Source organism: Carassius gibelio, chromosome B2, assembly GCF_023724105.1.
Source record: "Carassius gibelio isolate Cgi1373 ecotype wild population from Czech Republic chromosome B2, carGib1.2-hapl.c, whole genome shotgun sequence".
Lineage (NCBI taxonomy): Eukaryota > Metazoa > Chordata > Actinopteri > Cypriniformes > Cyprinidae > Carassius > Carassius gibelio.
The window spans coordinates 2,811,503-2,837,644 of NC_068397.1; the positions used below are offsets into that span (position 1 = coordinate 2,811,503).

At 35.4% G+C, this 26,142-nt stretch overlaps 1 protein-coding gene across 5 annotated transcripts in view; it reads right to left on the minus strand.

Moving 5' to 3' along the window:
* The window catches only part of LOC127951051 (adhesion G protein-coupled receptor L2), an 87,112-nt gene that overhangs the window by 53,103 nt on the left and 7,867 nt on the right, over nucleotides 1–26,142 (minus strand). For all 5 annotated transcript variants that reach the window (XM_052548667.1, XM_052548665.1, XM_052548664.1 and 2 more), the window contains exons 2-4: nucleotides 15,553–15,737; nucleotides 3,314–3,527; nucleotides 1,462–1,571 (exon numbers count right to left, since the gene is read on the minus strand). In XM_052548667.1, the coding sequence (XP_052404627.1) occupies nucleotides 1,462–1,571; nucleotides 3,314–3,527; nucleotides 15,553–15,628 (400 nt within the window). In that variant the 5' untranslated portion in view covers nucleotides 15,629–15,737. The remainder of the gene's footprint in view (nucleotides 1–1,461; nucleotides 1,572–3,313; nucleotides 3,528–15,552; nucleotides 15,738–26,142) is intronic.

Genomic DNA, 26,142 nt, shown 5'->3' on the forward strand with positions numbered 1-26,142 from the left:
CATTTCTGATTATTATCAATGTTGAAGATGGTTGTGCTGCACAATATTGTTGTAGAAACTAAAAGACAGATCAGTCTCTGAAAAAACAGGAGCCAAAATTATTGGCCAACACAAACAGGACATGGTCCTCAAAACATCCATCTGAAAAAAAACCTAGTCTTTCAATGGAGAGACAAAACAAAGCATCTGTAGAAAAGATGTCTGAAGACAGAACGTTTTATTTCTCAAGGACACAACGGCCATCATCTGCAAAACTGGACAAAGAATCAGAAATCCAAAAGCTGAGCTGAAGATATTAAACACAGAGTAAACACCTTTCCATTTAATCACTGACGGAGAAACAACGGCACGAAGCTAAACGCTGAAACGGACAATGGCTCTGTTCCAAATCCCAATGAGCTGCTTACTGTACAGAGAGAGTATTTTAAGGATTCATTGGTGCACTCAAAACATGCCAAATTGTCTGTCTATATCTATGGCAGCATTGCACATTTCCTTTATGGATAAGGCAATCCCATAATGCACTGCACTGATTATTTATATTCATTTGAAATGTATATATTTATAATACAAAGCGCTTAGGAAGCATCCTAAATGAAAACACACATCCCGAGAAGAGAGCAGCTCGCTGTGTTTTGGAACAGAGCGATGATATAAAGATATAAGCTGTTAGTAAGCTGGTGGTATATTACGTGTGGGGTGCTATTACTTATTCAACATCAAAACATGGGTCAAAGACGAAAAGGGGGTTTAAGCATCAAAACAACAAGTTTAATACAGCATTATTTTTATGGATTTATTTTTAATAGACTATCAAACATTACTGAAGACACCCACTAAAATATAATTTAGTGTAACAGTGTTTGACATAGCAAAAAAAAAAAAAAACATTGTCGTCATATTTACTGAATCATCAGATGACAGTGCAGCCCTAAAAATACTAATTTATTGTAATTTTAAATATTTACCAATCTTTCCCACTAACCTTCAAACCACTAGGTTTGAATATAAAATATAGTCCAATTTAGCATAACCACTATTTCTTGTAAATGTTTTATTAAGAACAGATCTGAATAAGTACATTGTTTTATTTTTACATAAATATATCTATTATGCTGAATCGCAACAGAACGTTATTTCACCCATATATTGACATTTATTTTCACAAAAGTAATTTAAGTATTAAACCAGACAATTTACTTGCATGTCATATGCTTTTCTGTATATAAAATCACTTTTGTACATTTTATTTGATGCGGACACCAAAATGCGACATATCGTCTTTGACCCACATACAAATAAAGTTTAGATGTTTTATTTATTATTATTATTATTATGCCATACCAAATTCTATAATACTACATTTCAGCATTTTACTGTTCTACTGTTACTTTGCAAGACATTACAGTAAAATAAACAAGTTAAATTGTTATTATTATTTGAAATAGATAGATCACTTACTGTATGGCACACATTCATACTGGACCTCAAGATATTTGTATGTCCCAGGACACGGATCTGGAAAGACGTCCGAGCCGGTGATGACTACACACTGCGTCCGATTGTTACACCTGAAACATTCAGTGAAATCAATTAATGGACAAAACTTCCCACTTAAAGGGACAGTCACCCAAACATTGGAATTCTGTCTTCATTTACTGTTTTGGAGACACTTTAAAGAATGCTGGTAAACAAACAATATCTGGTCCCCACTGACTTCATTAGGATTTTGGTATTTGATATTTTCCATACCAAGTCAATCGGGAACAATGATTCTTTGCACACCCGTATTCTTCAAAATATTGTATTCAACACAGTTTAATCTTCACATTAGCATCTTACATGTCCTCCCCCCACACCTCTAGATTAGTTGTGTGTTCATCGAGCTTCTGCATGAAGACGTCTTGTATCATTTTTGTTAATTGCACCTTCCTTGCATCATGTTCTGCATGCACTGAGTGCGGCTGTGCTAATGCATGCTTACACATCCTCATGTTAACCACAAGACACTTTGGCTTTAGGCTAACCAGGGGGGAAAAAATCATTAATTCTAACTCAAGGCCAACTGCAAGTAATTCTGACATGGAAGTTAAAACAGAAAAAAAAAAATACTTTCAAATCTCCCAGCGCTGAATATAAATACAACTCGAGTATTTCCTCTGTGGTGCCATTCATAGGTAACAGTAAAAGATGACTGGATTTTCATTTTTGGGTGAGCTAATGCCATGCTGCTTTCTGCTGGTTGAGAAGCATTGCCAGCTGAAGCCCTGGCAGCTGAAAAACACGGATAGTCGACTTCCAGTTTTGGGGCTTTTCACACTGTGTTTAACCTTGGGTTATTGTCTCTCTAAACCCTGATAGCTCTGGAGCGGGTTTAACATCACGGTTGCCAAGTCTGTGGTTTTACCGCAAAATTGGGTGACTTTTAAACTGTTGCTGCTGGCGAAGATCTCTTTCACCCCTGTGGGTTAAAAGTTTGTAATATTGCATGAACCCTATTTGACTGAAATGCTTGTATTTAAATCTTTTACCTATTTTAAATGTTGCCGATTCTGAAACTGTGCTGGATCATGAGTTTTGTGAAGGTGAAAGGCAACTAGCAGAGTAGCTTCTTTATGAATATAGACAGTTTTTATGATCATGACTAGCCTTGTACAGTGATTTTCAAGTTAAAATTGTGTGTATTATATATAACAGTGAGGTTTTGATATTTGGGGCTTGGGCCATTAGAATAGTTTTATTGGGCTAGTTTTTACTCAGATCTGGCAACCTAAGTTAGCAAAGCAGTGTTAGAATACAAAGGCAACAAACCTTACGTAATGACAAACAAACAACCAATAATAGCTTAAATAGTGCTTGCCTTATTATAAAAAGTTCACATGCTTTGTCTAGTTACTGGATATATTTTCTTTTATTTTGGGCCAAACAGTGTGGAAAGCACAGTTATTGAAGCGAAGAACAGACGTATTGTTTAACCCTCATAATGCTCAAATGTAGGCCATCCTGAAAGCAAAAGCATATGGTTCATTTTGAGGAAGGTCTTGAGTATTCCCAAACTAACAGAGACAGAATGGATCATGTCAAACCCTAATGAGGTTTGGACGGATGAAAGTGGACTAACACAGGTGGCGTTTATTTATAAAAGCACTCTGGAAGAATCTGAACTTGAGATTGCATGTTAAACTCTAGAGCTTTTCAGAAATAAGCACACAATATCTGCTGAGCCAAATTCAGTAGCTACAAGCGATAAAGGAAGCGAGGAAATAGCATCCACATTTGGACTAGAGGCAATGCTAGGCAGATATGCTTTTACCTTTGAGATACGATTTTATATGCATCCGGGAGGTAGCAATTAATGTTCTCCATCTGGAAGGGGTCGGCGTCGCATATCTTGTCGTCTGTGCGGCCGTAGTTGGCGGTTTCGATCATGATGACATCACTCCCCGGGCAGCGCAGATCGATGGGGTAACCCTCACAGGACAGCTCTCTCCGCACCAGACCGAACGGCAGCGCTGCACGACTGAACGCTGGAGGAAAGATGTGTTCGGTCAGAGGATTTCAGCTTTAATGGCCCACCAACATTGAACAGAGAAAACCTAAAACAGTGCATCCTTCTGAAAGACTTTGAATGCAACCGTTTTGGAAATAACAGACACTTTTTGCAAATCTTGTATATGTTTTTAATCATGCAATGCCTTGTTTTACACTTTTTAACCACAAAAGCATTAAGTACTGGATATTACTAGTCAGCAACTGGATATTTATCAGTTAATATATATAACAAACGTATGCATGAAATAATGACTTGGTTTGGTGTCATATGTTAAATTATAAACTGCACTTTTAGTATGCATTATGTATACAGCTCTCGGATATTAATGTCATAATATGTGACCCTGGAGCACAAAACCAGTCTTAAGGTAATGTTGTATATTTGTAGAATAGCCTAAAAAACACTGTATGGGTCAAAATTGTTTATTTTGCTTTTAAGCCAAAAATCATTAGGATATTGAGTAAAGATCATGTTCCATGAAGATATTTTGTAAATTTCCTACTGTAAATATATTTAAACTTGATTTTTGATTAGTAATATGCATTGCTAAGAACGTCATTTAGTCAACTTTAAAAGGTGATTTTCTTAAAATTTTGATTTTTTTTTTTTTTTGCACCCTCAGATTCCAGATTTTCAAATAGTTGTATCTCACCCAATATTATCCTTTCCTAACAAACCATACATCAGTTGAAAGATTATTTATTCAGATGTCAGATGCTGTATAAATCTCAATTTCCAAAAATCTACCCTTATGACTTATGAGGTTTTGTGGTCCAGGGTCACATATTATTCTTAAATTGCATCAGTGTGATTTCCTGAGTCCTGCATGAAATAGATGGGTCAGCATATTTCTTTTGGTGCAGCAAATTCACAATTGACCAAATAAACATATCAACAAAAATAGATGTTTTCTGATATCTGCTATTAATGCATGTCACCAGACAAATAAATGAGCTAACATACTATGAGATATGAATATTAAAGACTGCCATGCAGAAGCTATGGTTATGACCGTATGGTTGGTCAGATTTCCCTAAGACGTAGGGAACATTGTGAAGTGTGGGAGGACAAAGTAGATGATATTACTGACCAAAACATAAAGAGGCGTTTGCTGTTGCCGTGCCATATTTCAGATATTGTTTTTCGTACAATGAGGTTTCTGGACCACATCTTTTAAAATATGCAAGCAGAGACATGTAGTTTACATTGGGACTGTCCACTAACTGTGTGCCAAATTTCATAACTTGTAACTGTATGATTCAATGAGCTTCCACAGACTTTTCCTCTCAGCTTGCAGCAACACAAACCCTCTTTTTTGGAGTTAAAAATTACTGTCAGGATTAACTAAAGACACGCAGGAATAAATAGCAATAGAAAGGCAATTATTTTAGCAGCTGATCTTATTGCATATGTTTTTGTAGGGGTTTCCCTTTCAGAAGCAAAACTTACATAGTGCATGCATTATGACAAACAGAAGTCATCTAGAGACTGTCATAAAAAAATGTGCTTCTGTGCTTGTTATAACGCATGCACTGATGTAGCTGAATTATTCTTTATTTTATAGAGACATTGAGACAGAAGATTATATTCTCAGTCACTGAGAACTGAATACGCTGCTCCAGATCCACTCCAGGATTTCTGTTTCTCACTCTCATTCAGTCTCATGCATTGCACAAACTGTGTTAAAACATGGTAAAGAGAAAACAAGTAGACTTTTGCGGTTTAATCTACATTTGCATGATTAGAAAATTGTCATTTTTTAATTGTGTAGCCCTAATTCAGGCTTTCTGCAGGTTTTATGAAGGAAGAGAGTTAAGACCTTCTTTAGACCAAGTAGCCTACACAATTTAAGGAAAAGGTTAAAAGAGAAAAATACATCAATATGGTCTCTAAGTGTAAATGTCTTGTATTTGCAATGATTCGAATCTTGAAATCACAACTTTATATAGATTGCCATACTTTTCAATTTAAAAAAAAAGTGGTTTTCTTCAGTATTTTTGTCACATTAACAAATTTAAGTTCTTGTTTTATGCATAATTTGTTCTGTTTCTCAGAAAACAAGACTTCATTTTGCTTCTCAGGTAAATGTGTCTTGATTTAAGTGAGGGGAAATACTGAGGAAGAATTAATTTTATTGGTATTCATTTATACATTTATGCATTTATGCATTTATTTATATATATTTTTTTTTGGCAATGCATGCAACATTTCATGTAATGACTATGAATTTAAGATCATTTAAGTGATCTCAATTTGTGAAAAAAAAAGCAAATTAAGACTTTCTTAAAAACTACGCTGAAAATAGATTTGATCTGTTATCTGGTTACAGAAAATACTTAATATAGAAATATAGACAAATATGCTCTAAATGGGTGACTGAGTCAATAATTATTTGCTAAATTTAAACATGGAAGGGTGATATTTTTCAAAAGTCCTTTTTTTTCTAAAAGTATTTTTTGCCATTCCGTATTACTGATTGAGAAGCATTTTCTATTGCACAATAGACACAGTGTGTTCACTAATGCAGCTATACTTTGCTTTATGAAAAACTAACATGCGCAACTGTAAATATTAGGAACACTTAAACTAGAAGAACACTGAGCATGAGGTATTTCAACTGGCAGTTTCGAGAGATTGTGTTGGTGTTTGCGTAAGATTTATCTATTTATGTGTAAGACTATGTATTTATTTATTTTGTATCCAGTATGACATGCAGAGATAACCATAAGTTGGCATTTCAAAGCAGAGTGTAAATTCTGTGATGTCTCAAGACATTGAGTTCAGACTCAAGCCGCAAGGTTTGTTTCGCAAAATGACCAGCCGACTTTTCAATATCCCTGATAGATATGATGCATTTCTGAGTGAAACGATGTGGGCAAGATTTCACTGATTCCTTTGTTAGTTTGGACGTTATCCCGCATGCATGTGTCATTTGACTGGAAGAGAACCTGACTTTATCTTGATAATGAGCTTTTGTTGTTCTTTGGAAGGACGTGCACAGATGAACAGTGCAAAGTAAACAGTTCTGTTGTCTATACTCTGCAGTCTCCAACATGTTGCTCCCCTCACTGGCTCTCTAGAGTCGATCTTTATTTCCACACACCAGCACAGTTTTTCAGACTCACCTTCTGCCAGCAGCAGTCCAGATTTACATCAAAGCTGGGAAGAGAGAGAGGAAAGCAGTAACAGTTGCCCTAAACCAGCCTGCCAAAGTGCGTGCCTCTTTATCTCACGCTTTCTTTTAACTTAACTCATGTGAAGGGGGAATCCGATGCCATACATAATACATTACACGCAATGTTCCATGCATTGCCATGGCAACAGTTCTAGCTGGATTCTAATTAGCTGTGATCCTGTTCCATTGGACTGGATTTGGAATTTTATCAGGAATTCTGGTCAGTGGCTGGAAAAGTAGTTTTCTTATGCATCTTCCTGGTGTTTGCTGTGGGCTCAAGCCAGCATAGCCAATATCGTTGCACAATATACCCCATTTTCTGCTTCTCCACAGAACTTTACTTTATTTATGCAGGTAAGACCTCTCGCAATTATTATTTTTTATTGTACGTATATTAGTTTTAGCAGTTTTTCTTATTGTCAAGACCTCTAGACAATTTTGTTTTTTTCTTTCTAACCAACTCCATCTCTGTATGCGCTCTGAGTTTATGCATTTCTGGAATGTATTTTTGTTTACTTTATTGACACATTTGCATAATTTACAACATTTCTGTGGACGGAAGTTTACAGAAATTCCCCAAAAGAAAAGCTCGAGGATTTTAAACGTTAAACGCTCGAGGGATTGACCATTTAAAACGGTGAAGAACATAAGGCAATCTATATAGTTAAAGGATCTTTATAATGATCAAATATTGTTTTTATTTTACAGTACAACTGTAAGTTACAACAGTAATATATGTATGTCTCCATTATTATAATTAGATTTTAAAACTAAAAAATAATAATAAAGACCCTAAAAGAGGTCTTAGCTAAGATGTTTTACATTTAAACATTTACACTAACAAGCAGGACATTTTTGTTTGCTTTCCAGTTTTATTACAAGTTGTAATCATTTCTCGTGGAAAGATCCCGCTCAGTGAGCATTTAGGCAGAAAAGCATTGCGTCTCCCAAGCGTGCGAGTGTGAGGGCCGCTTCCAGCAGGATTCCTGCCTGTCACCCTCCATTAATGCAAATTTGATTGGCCTTTGTGGCTTTAGGAACAGCAAACAGCTGCATGCAAATCCAACACACTCCCCCTCGACCGGCCCCCATTGTGTCCCGGACTCCACGGGGGATTTCTCAGACTGAAAAATGGGTGGAGAGGGGAAAAGGATGGTGTCATCTTTAGAAAAGTATGAGAAGTCCCACAGTAGACCCAGCAGGGACTTCTTGAGCCTACTTGTCTTTTTTGTGATTTTCTTCCCGTATTACTGGACGCCAAGTAGCTTCAGAAGAAAAGGAAAATGTGCAAACTGTTCTCAAGTGTCTATAATCCAATATACAGAGCAATGCGGGGTTTACGCTGTTCTACTGTATTTTCCAAAAGGATTTAAGATGTACTGGAAGGGGGTTAAGCTGCTTTTAAAATGCAATGTTCGCCTTTTTAAAGTTTTTTTCTTCTTCTCAGCACTTCTAAATTTCACTGTTGTTTGAGGAATTCTTACCATCAGAAAGCAACCCCTTGTCCAAAATGCACCACAAGGCAAAAACAACAGTTTACCAAACACTACACACAATGATTTTGTGGCATCATCAAAAATGGCTCTGTTTATGCGAGCATCTAAAAAAGCCCAACACAGCAACAGTGACTCACATCGAAGGCATGAGTTTGGGTCAGGACGGTCCGATTTGGGAGATGAAAACTGACATATGGCGAGTGTTTATGAAACTTGCTGGAAATGAATTAATCATTAGTTTTGCAATTTCACCAAAACTTGGATTTGCGATGCTAGCGGCATAGAAATGTTTTGACCTGTTGATCTCAGTTGAGCTGGGAAGATGCATGAGGTTCTAATTTGCATTATTTTAACATTGTTTATCACTCAAAAACATACCTACTTTTCTACAGAACTCCAAAAATTTAACTATACATACAATTCAGTACAGTTTTCAGATGAAATGAATATTAGTGTCAGTAAAACACCAACAACTTGAATTCCTTTACACACAAATTCCAGTTAAAGGAACAGATTACGGAGAAATACTATGTTATGACATTAACCCCCTTTCACCAAAGTGCAGTATTTGTAAACAAATACATTTTGTTATCTGCATCACATAGCTAGCTCCATATGGCACATGGTAAACTTGCTCATTAGCTCACCTGGTGCAGTATAGAGCGCAACAGTCAGGTTTCAGAAGTTAAAACTTTTCATTTTCTCCACTGGGAAATTAATTTTTAACATTAACTGATAAACTTTAAAAGAGGTTGTGAATTGATTGCATTTGCTTTCGTTGAACCCATCTGATCGCATTAATATCTTTTTTTATGATTGTATTTAATACTGGGATTTATGGTGAAAAACTACATTACCCATGATGCTGTACAGAAAATTCCACCAATCAGAGTCTCACAGTGAGTGAGTGTGCCAAAAGAGATCTTTAGCTCCGCCCACTCCGACAAAGTAGAGCAGATGACAAATGAGTCAGTCGCAAAACATGCAAGAAGCAACAAAATAATTTTGCTATATATATATATATATATATATATATATATATATACATGTTTGTGTGTGTGTGTGTGTGTGTGTGTGTGTGTGTGTGTGTGTGAGAAATATCCTATTCAGGACAGTACTAATTAAAAAGTACAATTTTGTTTAATCCCTCTTATTTTTGGTCAAATGTTTAACATTTGGTTGATTCTGCAAGAAGTACAATACAAAGTACAATGTGTGCACCAAAAATAAGTGCAGTAGTAGTGAGCTACTAAGGAACCGAGGGGGCAAAACGAAATCCTGACAGACAAAACCAGGTTCCAGACTGTGACTAATCCACACCAGACCTGAAACACACTGATTACAGATATGAAGAAATATGCGAGTATGAAAAAACAGTCTGGAACCTGTTTGACAAAAGGCATCTTTATCATTGAGGATACACACAACTATGATGAATTTTTTTTTTTGATAGACTATATTTAAAATTATCAACAAATGAGTACAATACTCTGGTATAATTACTATCATTCATTAATTATTATAATTTTTTTAGATATGTAAATGAATGTCAATTGTTACGGAGTGCATCTGTAATGTTTATGGTCAATTCCCATAGAATACACAACATTAAGATGGGTATCCCTACGGTTTACACAGATATATGTGTGTGTTTTCTTGCAGGGAATGTTAAATATAATAATCTGGGATTTTTTTGTGAATATGTCTAACTTTGCAAATGCATTTTAATTATTTTTTTATGTATGTATATAAATGCATCACCTTCAGTTTTGTTTTGTTTCTGGCAAGAAAGGTGCTCGTTTAAACCTGAGGTTTTGTCAGAGTGTTGTCTCTCACACCAAAACATCTCAAGAGGTTTAAATGCTTTAAACGAAGAGGAAAATCCTGTTGATTTCCTATAATAGACAGTTTATCACTGACTTTCAGAGTTTATTACAGGCTTTCAAGTCTGCATGTTTTTTGGTGTCACTCAGATGGTTTGGCAGTAGGGGAACTACTTTCATTGGTTGGAAGAAATAATTGGTCAAATTGTGCCTTTAACACTAAGTGTGATTAATTGGTGCAAATGTATGCTGCAATGATGTTCTTGAATCGAAACAATAATTCCCTATAGAGCTATTCACATTGTGCGCGATCAATCACGATGCAACAAAGCAAGTTTTTTTTTTCCCAACCAGTGTGTCAATGAAAGGATCTGTGCAATCATATTGTGATTTAGATCTCATTCCCTGAGGTGCTGCTTTTGCACAGAAAGCGGTTTTGCAAACTAGTGCAAACTGTGATTGGACACATTGCGTATTACTGCAAAAAACGCATTGTAAAGAGAAACCACTGATGCGCCACAGAGCATGAACACAAGTAAATGTTAAGGTGTTCACCAAATCGGTTTTGCCAATATCCAATTTTTGTAGCCTCAACTGAGTGTGTTTTTTCTTTAGTTTTGAGGCTTAGCACCAATTTGTGTTTCTTACCACCAACATTTAAATGTTTCTTCTTCTCAGTGTTCAAAAACGATAGGCCGATCTCCTGAACAGTTCAAGTGTAAAATACATTTTCAGTCACACAGGCATGTATAAGGCAAAAACAATCAATCGTTTTCATGTTCAATGTGAAAGCATGATCCGTTTGTGATTCACTTCACTTTATTGAATTGCACTCAGTGTGAAAGAGTCTTTATATTGTAATCTTCTGCTATTTTGTTTAACTGTTGATTTGTCATTATATGTACACATTGCTTTCACTTTTTTTGCCTATCCGTCGTCTATTTTGAGATGTTCTAGATTATCGATTAAACCTGTTGATTATGACTGTGGCCTGTGTTGCTACTGCAGTCATTATGCATGTGTTAAAATGATTTTAACTTGCACACCATACTGGGTTCATTTTAACCCAGCAGCTATAGTTGATTTAACACACACCAGCATTGGGTTGACCTAAACCGTGTTGTTTTTAACCTAGCATTGGTTGTGCATTTGCAGATTGTTTTTTGCGAGCATGAATTAGGTTATGAGATGTGAAGGACAACACGGAGGTGAATGAACAGCGCTGAAACTCATTTTTTCCGCTGTTATCTGACCTCATGCATAATGCAGTGCAGTGATTAGATGCAAATGAATAACGTGAAGAAACTCTTTATGCATATGCTTCTCAAGCTTGGGTTTTTATCTGAAAACAGTGGTAGTTTAAAACGGTTAAGATTTAGCATTGAAAAAATAAGATTTGTAACAAAAACTTGAAATCTAAGAAAGCACTTTTATTTACATTTCCCTTTTTTCCTGATTCAATCGAAAATAGTTTTGTCCTGATATCGGTTGTTACACTGTTGTTAAACAAGCTAGGCACTCGATGATCTAAGACACTTCAAGCAATTTGCTCTTTTCTCTTAAGTGTGTCCTTTCAGAAGCCAATGTCTACAGAGTCATTTATCGTTTGGCTTTTCATATTGGAATATAAAAATATGGCAGGCCTCTTTTCAAGACTGCCAGAGAAGGACCGCATGCTGTGCGCAAGGAATCAGGCCACAGACACCAGGAAAGGATTTTGCTGAAGCTTACAGTGATATAATACACTGTCCAGGGAGGAGCTCGTGTACGGTTTGAGGTCCAGCCGTGGTTAGCTGGAATTCAGCTCCTGATATTTCCCTCGGTCCGTCATGTACACCAATAAAAACAGACCAACACTGGCCTCACAATCTCAAATGAAGATTCATACAGCCAAAAATCATCTGAAACAAATCTCTGCTTCCATGGACAGAATTACACTAAAAAAATAAATAATAATAAATAAATCAGTCAAGTTTCAAAAAGTGAGTTTTACAAAAATAATAATAATAATTTAAAATTCAAATTTAAATTGAAATGCAAAATGTGATGCTTAATTTTATGCTTAATTCAATGCGTAATGTAATTAGTAAATTTTGCCAATAATTTCGAGTTACTTTTTTTTATATACAGTTTGTGTGTGTGTGTGTGTGTGTGTGTGTGTGTGTGTGTGTGTGTGTACTGCTCTGAAATTATTATCTTTAATAATCACTTCATATTGAGTTGATCAATGCTCACTAGGGTTGCAAAAATGTGAAAAATGTCCAGTAAATTTGGGAAACTTTCCAGGATTTTTGGAAATATACCAGGGATTTTTGCTAATTTTTTGGAAATTGACCAGAAATACATCTCTTTGCAACCCTAATGCTCACATAAAAATATTAATACTAATAGTTTTAAATTACAGGTCTTAATTAGCATTAAAATCAAAACATAAATATTTAAATTTACATAAACTTTACATTTGTAAAGTTTATGTAAATTAAAAACTTATAAAAGTGAGAATGTTCTGTAAAAGTCAATAAACGATCAACAAAAGAACTAGGTTAATCATTTGCACTTTATACCTATTCAATATTAAAATTATGGTTTTCAAAATGCTGAATGGCTAGAATTACTTATTTAATCCTCAGAAATTGAAAAAATGACATTTAATAAAAATCTATTCAGTTGTAGCATCTGTATTAGTATTGATAAATACTTGATTACTGTGAAAGGATTACTTGAATACTATTCAATGGCTATGATTAATCACAAATAATCCTGATTAATGTCTTATAATAATAGGCCAAATGACCTTTTGGCCACCTGCATCACACCAATGACAGGTAAAGTGGGTTTTTCCAGCAGAGGGCTGGATCATAATGAAGCATATACTCATAATCCTCAAAGGATTACAGCAGTAATCTATAATAAGGCTCATCATAACACAGAGGAAGAATTTACAATTATTGGACGTGTTCCAGGAAATGAGATGGCTTTAAAACTAATTGTTCAGGCTTACTGTAACGATATGGAACGCTGTCTGACTTTGTAGAAAGTCGACTTAAAAGTGACAGTTTTAGCCTTCACTGGCAGTAACTTTGTGTCTTTCCACTCAAAACCCAATCTGTTCACTAGTGCTCTCTCTCTGCTACTGACAACCGGCTTAGATACACATTTCCCAGCTCTACTGACTGAAATTCCATTCTGCAGAATTAGATCAAATACATAAATAAAAACACAGTAGGTTAACCCAAAAGACATTTCTAAAAAACTGCATTTTCAACCTGGAAATTTCAGAAGCTTTCCACATTTTTTTGAAAGCCTTTAGAAAAGTTGGTAGAAAAAAAACAAAATCCCACCACTTTGCAATCCTGGCTGAGATCCTTTTTTTTTTTTTTGCTAAAGATACTAGTATGAATAGTAAATGTATAGCTATGTCCACCCTCTGCAGATGAATTCGGTAATTCATGTGAGTGATAAACAGAATTAGGGACTTGAAAGTGACAGGGAAAGAGGTACAAATCTTTTGACTATTTTGCACATTTTGAGACACAGGTCTCTCTCTTTACAGTTGGGAAAATAGCAAAGTAAAATTTAGTTAAGAATTTATTTATAAATTATGGATGTCATGAATCTTTGATCGGTAAACATATATATTTTAAAAAAAGTGAATACCAAATGTGATGTTTTGGAGCTTGGTTATATGGTTATGTAAATGGGTTTATTTATTTTATTTAAGGCACATGCAGGATGTTTTAATGGTACGGAGATCTCTTACATATAAAACAACCTGGGAAATATGATTTCTCATGTCATGACCCTTTTAGATTACTCTTTACTGTAGTAAAATGCTGTGGTGCCATTCTGTCAACAGATAAATCAAACACAAACTCAACTGAGGTTAATGGTGTTTTTTTTTTTCAAACATCTCATATTTCCAGAAGTCATTCAGAAACTCAAAAGAAATATGCGTCTCGCTGCTAGAAGATGAAAACAAACATTGATGTACAAAGAGCCGAGTGCAGATCCAAACCTCCCAATTCCCAAAGTTATAAAAGATAAACCAAAATCAAAACATAAAAATTGATTAAGTGTCAGCTGATCAAAGCGGCACATTGTAGGAAAAGTTCTTCTAAACTCATCTTGGAGGGGGAAAAAAAACTCCTCCAATTGCCAAAAGAAGTAATAGTAGTTAGAACGAGTCTTTAGGAGAGTTCACTCTTAAGACAAGGCTTTTCTGGAGAATCAATGTAAATTAATGAACTAGAACATACTGTACATTAAAATCCAGATCATATAAGCAGATACATGTGGTTTTGGCCAGCGTTTGTGGCTGGAGAAATGCAGATTAGATATGAGCTAGCAAAGGCTAAAACAAAACAGAAGACAAGTGCAGCATGATACAGTTTCACACACAGATCAGACATTGGGACTTTGAGAAATGTCACTTCATTGGACAATACATGCAACCCGTACTCTCTCAAATCAGCAAATCCAGTGAATTATCTCAACTGCAGGCCTAACATCTTCACAGACTGCATTCTGCCATTTTCATTTTTGGTTTGGTAGGTTTATTCATGATGTAGTAGAGCAAAACAGAGTAAGAACAGGAAATGGCAACTTAAAATAAAATATAATAAAACATAAAATAAAGTAAAATGTTGTAATTCCCTGCTATACAGTAGGGTCGTATATATGTCCGAATTCACAGTATTCATAAACAGTAGGCTATCCAACTAATTCCCAGATGATACTGAAGAGTGCATCCAAAGGACACTTCCCAATCCCATGAGGCCATGGGAGAGGATTTCTGAATGACTGGCAGATCACATGACTATGACATTCATCCGATTACATTCATACCACATAATGTGAAATAACTATTTATTCAAAAGAAGCAACTATTCCTAGAGTATGCACATGTTGTGATGTGTTTGGAGTGATTTTATTTATTTTTATTCAATTCTGCAGAGCAAAAACACCTTTCTTTATAAACTTTTATCTTTTTTTTTCGATTTAAAGCTAGCTACTGAGGTAATAATAACTGTTCTTACCCCTCATGGAAAACACATTTTTGTTGCATTTATTTTCTCTCTTTTATGACTTGACATGAAATATGATTTGACCTACACTGCAAAATGAATAATTAAGGATCCACGAGAGTGCAGATCTCTGGCGTTTTGAGTATTGAGAGAAGTCTGGCTAACTTAACTCTGATCGCCATTACAGGTCATGCGCTCAACAGACATGTCTACGATTTCACAATCGGCTTTGTGGAAGAACACAGAATCAAGGCAGAAAAAAATCAAATTTGCAAACTAAAACCAAACACAAAAACATTTCAAACAGTTATTGATCTGAACTGACATGAGCTGAATAATCACACCACTTCTTTACAGCACAATCTGAAGCGTCTCCATGAACATACTGCGCTGGAAAGTGTTGCACATTCACTAAATACACTCTCTAAACATATCACTTTATGATTTTAGCAGGCTATAGCATCTGTAGAGATGGTCTTACCTTCTGAAGATTGTAGAAAAATCACAGTTAACACAAGTCCATGCACCAAGGGACATTTCCACAGTGAAGTAGCCATTTTGGTTATTCAAGAGCGTCTCCAGATGCCAGACAATAGTTCAGATTGAAAAGAGGATCTTGAGCATCAGCAATCTGCTGTTCTCCACCTTTCACCATTCATGCTCTATCTGAAATCACATTAAAGACAAAATAATTAACAATGTGAATTGGGATCGCCAAAACAGAAATCATATCACATAAACATCAAGCTTAAAACACTCTTCGTCTGTAATCGGATTGATGTGTTCATAAAGGGAACGATGGCTCATTTGGACTGAAAAGACCACAATCGATCCGATTGGTGGAGGAGGAGGCGTAGATCTGAAATAATCCAATCAGAAGGAAAAAAGAATCTGTCTATCTTCTCAATCCTATGCACAGATGAAATCTCTCATTCTGAAATCACATGGGTCATTCTGTGTGAACTCAACCAGAGGTCCCCGGATCAAATTTTTGATTTTGTCAATATTTTCTGAAGAAAGATAAACATGTATAGTAATGAAAGCCAACATATTAAATGTCGTGGATGTATATTTACTGAGCAATCCACTATTTTGTAGAGCGGGGTCAAAATGGCAGTTTTCACCTGAGATTCAGAGCCAAATTACAGGGGGGTAAAAATGACTTCAGAAAGATGGCAGCATCACAATGTTATCTCTACAGAGATTAGTTAGTACAATCTGTTGACTTTAGCCATCTTTGTTGCATTATCTGTCAATGGTGACCGTTCAAAAATGGGGAAAAGCACTTTTCAAACTGTTTTCCTCCAAAGTTTGGATGTCTGTAACTCAAGTAGTATTAAAGATATCTTAATGCCCTTTCAGGTGTTGCGTCTTAACAAACATTTATTTTGGCATCTTCATTTTTAAGGCCCTATATCGTTCGGTTCCAGAGATATTGGAATTTCAATATGGCTCCAGGAGTAAACTGTTAAATTGTACACGTTTTCAGTGGTCAAAAACCAAAGGTTGTTCACTTTGCACACAGAGGATACTTATTTCGTTTATAAAGAAATGTATGAGGAACAAATGTTTGGAAATCAGAAATGTATCTTGTTTCCTTCAATCAAAACAACTGCATGGGACGTACCTGTCCGAGTGCCATAAATATTATTTTTCCAAAGTTTGCGTGCATTTAACTAAAAAAGAATTAGACTTTGGTTGCTATTTGCTAACAAACTTTTCTTTCTGAATCATAATTTTCAAGGCCATATTTCATTCAGTAACAGCGATACAGGGATATCAGTGCAGCTCCATATTCAGATTGTTGAATAACACCCATTTTCAGCCACCGAAAACCAAATGTTGGACATCGCATACAGCTGATGGTTATTATATTTAAAGGGGAATATCTGAAAAATATGATCTAGTTTCTCTCTATCAAAACAACTGCATAGAATTTGAAGGTCCCGCCACTTTGTTTACACACTTAATTTGGTAACAGTTTATCTTGATAGATCACTTAAGTCATTCTAGTAGATAAGTATTCAACGTATTCTACTAACACTAACCACATCTTAACAGTCTACTAATACTCTAATGAGAGTTAGATGACATGTAGCTGCAAAGTTACTTCCACAGTGAAGGATTCAGCCAGTGTAATTATGCTTTCCAAGTCTATCACGCAACCTGCTGCAGAGAGGAGACGGCACGAAGCTAATCATAACCACCAAACGTATCCGAGCGCGATTTGAAGTCTACCCAGAATACTCTGTTTTAGATCAAACATCTTGAACAGTTAAACAGCCTCCGCATTATAAACTGCACTGACACGAAGAGCTTACACTGATGCCACGACTCGCCTATCAAACTACAAATCAAATAACCATTACTAAAAATGAGCACGGTTTAGTTTTATACCAAATCTAAAAAGAGAATCTATTAGACTCGTATTTTATCAGGACTGTGGCTGTCACAAGCTGCCGAATGCAGCTTTGCCCGGCTGTAAATGTAAAAGAAATGCTGATACTTTAAAAATAGAGATAAGCTCTCGATGTCCCACCCTGACTTCATGCTTCAATCAGAATTACATTAACACATCAAGGAAAACTGTGTGTTCACGAGTGAGCAGTAGATGACTGCAAAGATAAATCTACTTGTAAAAACTGAGCATATGAGCAAAATGAAATATCCAACATCAGTGATACAGAAAAACATCATTACCAGCCAAAAAACGATATGGTTTACAGAAATAAATCTTGCCAACCTTATCAAATCACCTTGTCAACCGATACAACACGGGCAAACAAATCCAAAAATAATGGAACACAAACTTGTTTTACTTTGCTCAAGATGAAAGCACCCATCTCATATCAAGCCATCTCATACCAAAATGTTTCTGAACTTCAGCTGAGTGTGAGAAAGGCTTGGAGAGTGTAAATCAATCTCAATTACAAGCCAGAAAGTGCTGCTTGTCTGTGCAAAACTCTCAGCCAAAACAACTAGGTAGCTTTGACTCCGGAGAAAAGACTGTTTTACAGAAACACCCTAATGCAGAATCATATCAGATCAATGCGATTTCAGTTAGGATCCATCCAAATTTGGAATATACTATTTTAAAATGGTATTAAAAGAAGCATTTTGTGCAAAAGGCTAAATCTATTTCTTGAAAAATACAATAGAAACTAACATTGTGAAATACCATTTTATCAATTCAAAATATGCCTTTTCTATTGAATATATATTGTAAACAGTAATTGTAAATGCTCCGCTCTATTTTCAGCATCATTTCTCCAGTCTTCAGTGTCACGTGATCTCCAGAAATCATTCTAAGAAACATTTCAGATTATTATTATTAATTTTGAACAGCTGTGCTTCCGAATCGTTTTGTGCAAAGTGTTGAGGATGCATTAAATTGAAATAAAGTGTCAGTAAAGATATTTATAATGTTAGATTTCAAAGAAATGCTGTTCCTTTGAACTTTCAATTCATCAAAGTATCCTGAAAAAAAAGTTAAAGTATCCACAAAAATATTAAGCAGCGAAAACGGATTTGAAAATGGATTATAATTAAAAACATTATTAATTGAGTGTCAATAATAATTACAGAGATTTCTGAAGGATCTGGAGTAATGATAGCTTTAAATCAAAATGAATAACAAATCAAAAAAATATGTTATTTTTAATTGTAATAATATTTCACTATATTATTACTTTTACTGTGTTTTTGAGCTAAAAATGCAACTTCGGTGAGCAGAAGAGACTTGGTCAATCTTTAAATGTAGCATTTTTTGCCATTGCATTGATTCTAACTGCAGGCTTCAAAAAAGTCTGCAACATTCATAATACGATCTTTGTTTTCTAGGATACACTGGATTTCTGGACCTCGGAGTTGCTTTGACATCTCTATTCTAGCTTTAAATTCCACTGTGTTTATGAAGATTACAGACAGATCTCTCATATCCCTCGGCTCACCCTGAGGTACATCATAATTACTGTGGCAACAGGTTCAGTTGATAAACTACTAGAATCACCTCTCTTTTGTGTGTGTTTGCATTTTCCTGTTATCTCACGGGAACAAACACATTCAGACTCTTTGCCCGCATTGGCAGAAGGCAATATCTGAGACCTCCGGGAGCCCGAGCTCATTATAACACAATGCCAAACACTGAAGACAGATGACATGTCAAGCTCACTTTGTTCACAAATTCATTCCCACTGACGTGCGCATGTGCACAAACACACAAACGCCCACCCGAAAGCTAAATAATACTTTCATCTTCCTCGATGCACTGGCTCAGCGTTTACAGCACAGGTAGGGAATCCTGTGCACTTTGAAGTGCGCCTCATCAAAGCGCCCTTATCATCAAGTGCACTGATTATTTCATAATGAACCCAAATATAAACACTGTGCTATTTTCACAACTCTATGGATGACAGAAAAAGTTTGAGCAAAATTAATTATGTTTCATAACAGGAATTGTTCTTGCAGATGCATTTAACATTGGTGCAGAGCAAAAATAATACTGTGCAATGTCAATTTTGGCATGCAGAAGGAGTGTTGTTTTAGAAATCAAACACTTGTGCTTCACTAAACACGGTTATTGGTAAATAATTAGCAAGGGCACATTGAGCACTGAATAACAACCCTGCAAATTCTGAAGCACCCAGAGAATTAAAGAGATGCTCCAGCCAAAAATTAATTCTCTCGTCATTTAATCACCCTTGTGCATCCCAAAATAATGATTTCTTTTTCCTCGGTTGAACACAAACTGAGATTTAAACTGATCTCGGTCAGTCCCTATAATGCAAGTGCACTGGTTCCTCAAAGTTGACGCTTTAAAAACACACAACAGTAATCCATATGACCCCAGTCGATGAATCTGTGTCTTCTGAAGCAAAACTCTTTAAACTAGAAACCATCACTGTATCTATGTATCTAGGGCTGCACAGTGACTCTTATTTTCATCACGATCATGACTTCTGCTGCTTTTATTTATTAAGCATAATTGTCTGCATTTCATTTTAATGTGGTCATTTAATGTGGTATAACAAGGTTTTGTGGTTGCGGTTGCCAGATGTCAACAGTTTATCCCCCTTCAGAGCTTTTCTCTTGAATAGACACATTTTGCGTCCAGTGGTTTACTTAATCTTTCCAACCTGACATCCATACACATGCTCTCTCTACATTACCTAAAAAGCACGTCTCTACGGAGATATTCTGCTTCACGCGGCTGTTTTTACCGTTTCTGCATGCTTATCTGAAAGAGAGATCATTCTAAAATGAAAATAATTGTGATTTCTTTTCTTTTTAAGAACAATCAATAACATTTTTGAAGACGGGGATCATGTGGATTCCCATCTTGTTCGTTTTGTGTGGTTTTTCTCGGGAGATGACTTACAAATTGTAATCCGTTACTGATTCCAGATTCAATGACAAAAAATGTAGTTAGCAACAATCCATTATATTACACAATTCAGACAACATTGTGAAATACCTTTGGCCTAACTTGTTTATCACATTGATTTAAATAGAATAACATCGTACCATATTGATATAAAAATACAAAGAGAAAGAAAATGCATTCCTTACATTGTTCACAATTGTGAATTTTAAGTGCAATATATCAAAGTTTCCCAAACTGCATGGGGTTAGTGAAGGAACAGCGGGGAGTTTATGATTTTAATGAAAGGCTAATAAAAATGAATTAAATCTTACAGATGTTACATTCAAATAAATATGTTTGCAATTCAAACAATCAAAATCTGAATTATTACCTGCATGCCATGTGATCATTATCTTGTAATCAATAAAAAGGTAACTGTAACTAATCGAAGTAATCCAGATTACATGTCCTCAGTTACTGCACTCACAGAGATGGATCGAGAATTCCTTTGTATGTGGAGTGTCCCTTTAAGGATGAATATTTGTCACCAGTCACTAATAAGTTTAATTAGACGAATCAAGCCTAATCATATAAAGTTAATCAGCCTTATCTCTTACTGTGAATTCATGTGGGAAACCGCTTAATGCACTGCATTATGGGATTATGATTCCAGATATCCTGAAATAAGAGCAAATCCACAAGTGGGAAGCGTTTTAGGGAGTAACCTGCTGAGACTGAAGACGCTGAAGCTGGCGCTCTCTCAACATGCTTTATTCCTCTCAAACGTCTGCAGGCTTAAATCACAGGAGCCCAGCGTTATCATCCCCATAAACACCTTTCTGTTTGGCAGATTTGTTCGGACTAGAAATAAAAGGATCAAATGATTGGCTTTAGAGAGCTTTGCACCATTCCTGACTGAGGCCTGCTTCTTTTGCATGAAGGAGAGATGTGTAATAACAGAAACATGCACGGTGAGACAATATCAAGCATTGGGAGTCAAAATACTGACATCTTTTAACATTATTTTTTGCAATGGTTCTAGGAAAACTCAGGATCAAATACGACTAGCCATGAGATCCATTTTCCATTTGAAAATTAATAATAAACTTATTAAAGAACTTTAATGGTTAAAATGCATTTTAGTAATCAAAAAGCACTTCTATACATTAACAAAAATGTATTTAAAGCTTAACAAAGTGTCTAAATTCTGCGTAATGGTTTAATTCAATTCTAACAAATTCTCCAAACAGCATGTCTAATCATCTGAAGCTTTAAAACTCTAACAACTTAATAGTTTATTGCTTTTTTATAATAATATTAGGGCGCTATGAAATAGGTTTTTATTTAATTTTTGAAATTCTGTTGTGTGCTTCAATCTTTCTGGATTTATGATTATTTGGATAAAAATACTCAAAAAGGCGGCGCATGCAAAATAATTTACTCTTGAAAATGCAATCAAATGAAAATGAATTTACTGTTAAAATCAGTTGTTAATTTATTATTGTACGTTGTGCTGTACTATAGTAATCATTTCTGTCATAACATAAATTAAACTGATCTTTTGTTTTGATTGGTTATCTGGTTTTTGATTAAGTGCACCGACCTTTTGATTTATTCTTTCAAAATTTGCCAAGTTTCAAGACGTTCAGCATTATACAGTAAATTGTGCTGATTCTGTCTGTGTTTTCCAGGCTCCATAAATTGAAGCGCTGGGGGAACCGTCAGCCAGACTTGAGATCAGATATGGCTGTGTTTGTGAGTGTGACATTCATCCCAGAGCTTCCTGTCTCAGAGACCAGCGAAAGAATGCCTGAGAGTTTCTAAGACAGGGAGGAACTGAATGAACGGGGAAGAAAAGAATGGAAAAGCCAAAGAAAAGGATGGGCGGGTCAACCAGGAAGATTGACAACTAGTGAGTGTCGCTTGACCTCTCAGGGTTCGTCTCCAAGTATTCTTGACGGGCTTAAAGAAGCACAACATAAAAGAGCTGGAATGTTAATTTATTTTCAATTGCCACGACCAAGATGGGAGAAAATAAAGAACGCACACATGCATGCATAGCAAGCAGAACGGGCACAAATGAGATGTAAAGCTGCGTCCAAAATTGAGCTCAAACGCAGCTAATTGAAGACGTGAAGCAGTATTTTTAATTCGTTTTCAAACAAGGAATTATAAAAGTGTCAAAAAGTAACCCAACTGCCAGAAGATTGACACGATAACTTCACATTTGAGACAACACAGATTCTGCTCAAGAGGCCAATGTGAGAAATATGTTTGAAATCTCTTTCTCCATCAATCATGGATTTCTAAAATTAGTACAACGAATCCAGTGTGTTCAACGCATTAGGGTCTAAAGACGTAGACAGCTTTATTTTGGCTTGCTTTTTTGCCTGTGGTTAATTTTATCTGTACAATCTCATCGTTTTGCTTTATTTTAGAAATAAAGGTTTATACATTTAACCATTTAAGATATAACCAGGATTTTGTTTTTGCAGCTTTATAGGAAAGGGCATGATAGCATAGATTAAATATCAGTCGGACATCATGTTTATGTTGTCAGCTATCCAGAATTAATAAGCAAGAAAGATTAGTGGATGCAGACAATAAATAAAGTATTGATCTGCAGGTAAGAAAATACTTTATTACAAAAACTTGTCCTACACGGTCAGAAAAGGATGTACAAAAGCTGTCATGGGTGATATCCTTTCAAAGTGTACCATTTAGATACTAATGTGCATTTTTGGGGGGGCAAATACTTTTGCAAAAAAAAAAAAAACACTGAAATGACAGCTTTTGTAGATTTTTCTTCAAGTGCACTATTAAAAATTGACATATATGGCCTACTATTATTTACACAAATACCAAACTTACTGATAGTGTGCAAACAAATAAAAATAATCAAATATATTGTCGATAAGAGAAAAGTTAAGCATGCAATTACTACACAAACATATAAAATAAATGGGGCAAAATGTGTTGAAATTTTCCTTAAAATGCACAAAAACATAATGGTTCACAATCATTTGAAACTGCTGTAGGGAAATGTTGTGTAAATGTAATTTATAGATTTTATCTAGTGATACACAACATTATCCACATTCAATAGAGATCCTTTACACAGCAGATGATATGAACAATCTGACCTAAACATGAAATAATCCACACTAAAATTCAGCATAAGCAGCATCATCATAAAGTCCGGACCTTTGATCATTTTTTATCAGATGTTATTTGATCATGTGTTGTTGTTATTTAGTAAAAAAAGAACCTGGTTCATGGCATTAATTTACCTTACCACAGTTAACAATGCTAATACTGGGATTAAAAGGCAATGAAAGGAAGAAAATAAATGTATAAATAAATCCCCTCCCAAAAACCCAGCTGCTGAGATCTGAGTGAGGACCGTGGAAGAGAAATGTGAGATTGCATGCGCAGTCCAGTGGAATAACTCATGAAATATTGCTTGATTCGTGGGAAACTGTGTAAGCAGATCGCAAACAGAACACAAAGCCGACTTAATCCAAATTTATGAGCTCACCTGTCTTATTCAGCACAAATTCAACGGCGTTCACACTAGTGATATACCATTTGGATTCTAACTCTATTATTTATTTTGCATGGCGTTAAGTCTGGAAGGACACATTATTCAACCCTGATCTGATGTGTCCAATCCGCTTTAGACACTTCTTACACTGGCCCTTTAAATTAACTCCTACTCATCCATCAGCCATACATTATGAATTAATGATAATAACCTAAGTAATGTTTCCAATTGTAATAATCCACTTTATTTACATTTGTGTGCAACTATGGAATCCATATACTACAACATGTGTTGGTCTTGGCGATATATTGAGGTTTTACGAAGCAAATCAATCAGTCTGTGCAAGAAACTGCACATTATTTCCTCACAGGGAAATCTGATTCTTCTCCACAAACTGGTTCTTTTAGACTCTCTGTTTTAATAAATTGGTTCAATTCTCTAGCTCACTCGCATAATCATGCAATGATGTAATGTATACACAATTATATTTTTTTAAGCACTCGATAATGACGACAAATGTGGATGTTTTACATGTCTAAAAGCATATCAATGATTTCAGATGGAGCAGCATTTACCACACAGAGCCGTAGTTAGACAAGCTAGGTAAAAATAAAAAATTAAATCGCAGACGATATAGTCGCGCATTTATGAAATCTAGGAAATCGTTCGCGATAATTACAGCTGTGTGCATAGCTTCTCAGTGAACTAATGCCGCTCCATCTGAAATAATACATTTAATAACATGTTTTTACTCCAAACTCACTTCATGACATTAGTCGAGTCAAATCCTTCTGTGAAATGTGGCTTCTTTTACACAGAATAATGTACGCAACATATTTCACGGTATTCCAAGCAGTGATTAAAGACATTGCATTATTATATACTTTATTATAATGAAAATCATAATAAGAAAAACTCAGACAAACCATACATTGTCATAGTGGTGTGTGTATTAGTCACGTTTAATCAGTTAAATTATTAAAAATCTTCTGTTTATTCAGTAAGCGCTATAGGGATTTCCTGGATTTCTTCTGCGGGGTGTGTTTGGAGTTTCTCTGGCCTTCGGATGGAGATTTACTACTGATCACAGAACCGTGTTTATGACAAGATGTGCATGACAATCGCAGCTTTTGCCTAATCGCGATTGCAATTTATTGCGCAGTATATTAGCACCTCGGCTGTAAAAGATGTTCAGTTTCTTTCACAGACTGATTGTTTCGCTTCATAAGACCTCAATATATTGTCAAGAGTCATGAGTATTCATTTTGTGTCTTTCTTTGACTCTAAAAGTGACAGTAACCACTGACTTGCATTTTATGAACCACCAAGGATCACAGTTTCAGCTAAAAAACGTCTTTATTGTTCTACTGAAGAAAAAATGTAATCTATCCTTTAACAAACTCAGATTAATAAATGCTTCTAAAGCTGGTCATTCATGTTAACAAATGAAACCTCTTTGTAAAGTGTTACCAACATTTAGATCTTTAATAAGCAAGTAAATAAGCAATGCATTACATTTCACATAAATACTGAAGACACTACTCCTTTAAATGTACTTCAGTTAATTTGCTCTTTTTTCCTTTTAATAATATTCAGTTCATGAATGCCAAAGAAAAGCATAGCAAAAGTGCGGCCACTACAGCTTCATTGGATTTATATCTATTGAACTGTGATTCAAAAAGAAAGAAACTAACGTTTTCATGATAAATGGACAAAAGAAAAGCCTCTGCTGGATGTCAAGACTCGAATTCATTTTCTGCTCTTTTCCCTCTTCTGTCCCCCAGAACACAATTCCTTCTGGTGTCTGCGCAGATTCCCTGAGTTACCGCAGAGAGGATCCCAGGCAAAAACAAATCATTCAATATCTCACACTCATTAGTGGCATTAACTAAAATAATTATTTGGTTGTTAGCATAGCTCAGGAAAAGAGTGGTATAACAGACTGCAGATGAGTAAGACAAGATGGGAACAAGATTTGTTTTTGTTTTGAAAAAAAAAAACATATGAAAGGAAGCAATCAGTTCAAGTCATTATTAGACTTTAGAGCCGATCCAGGCAATTGTATTTTAATTCGGTCAAAAAGGCTACATTTATGACCAAAAATACAGGAAAAATTGTGAAATATTATTATGATGTAAAATAAACATTTTCTATTTTAATATACA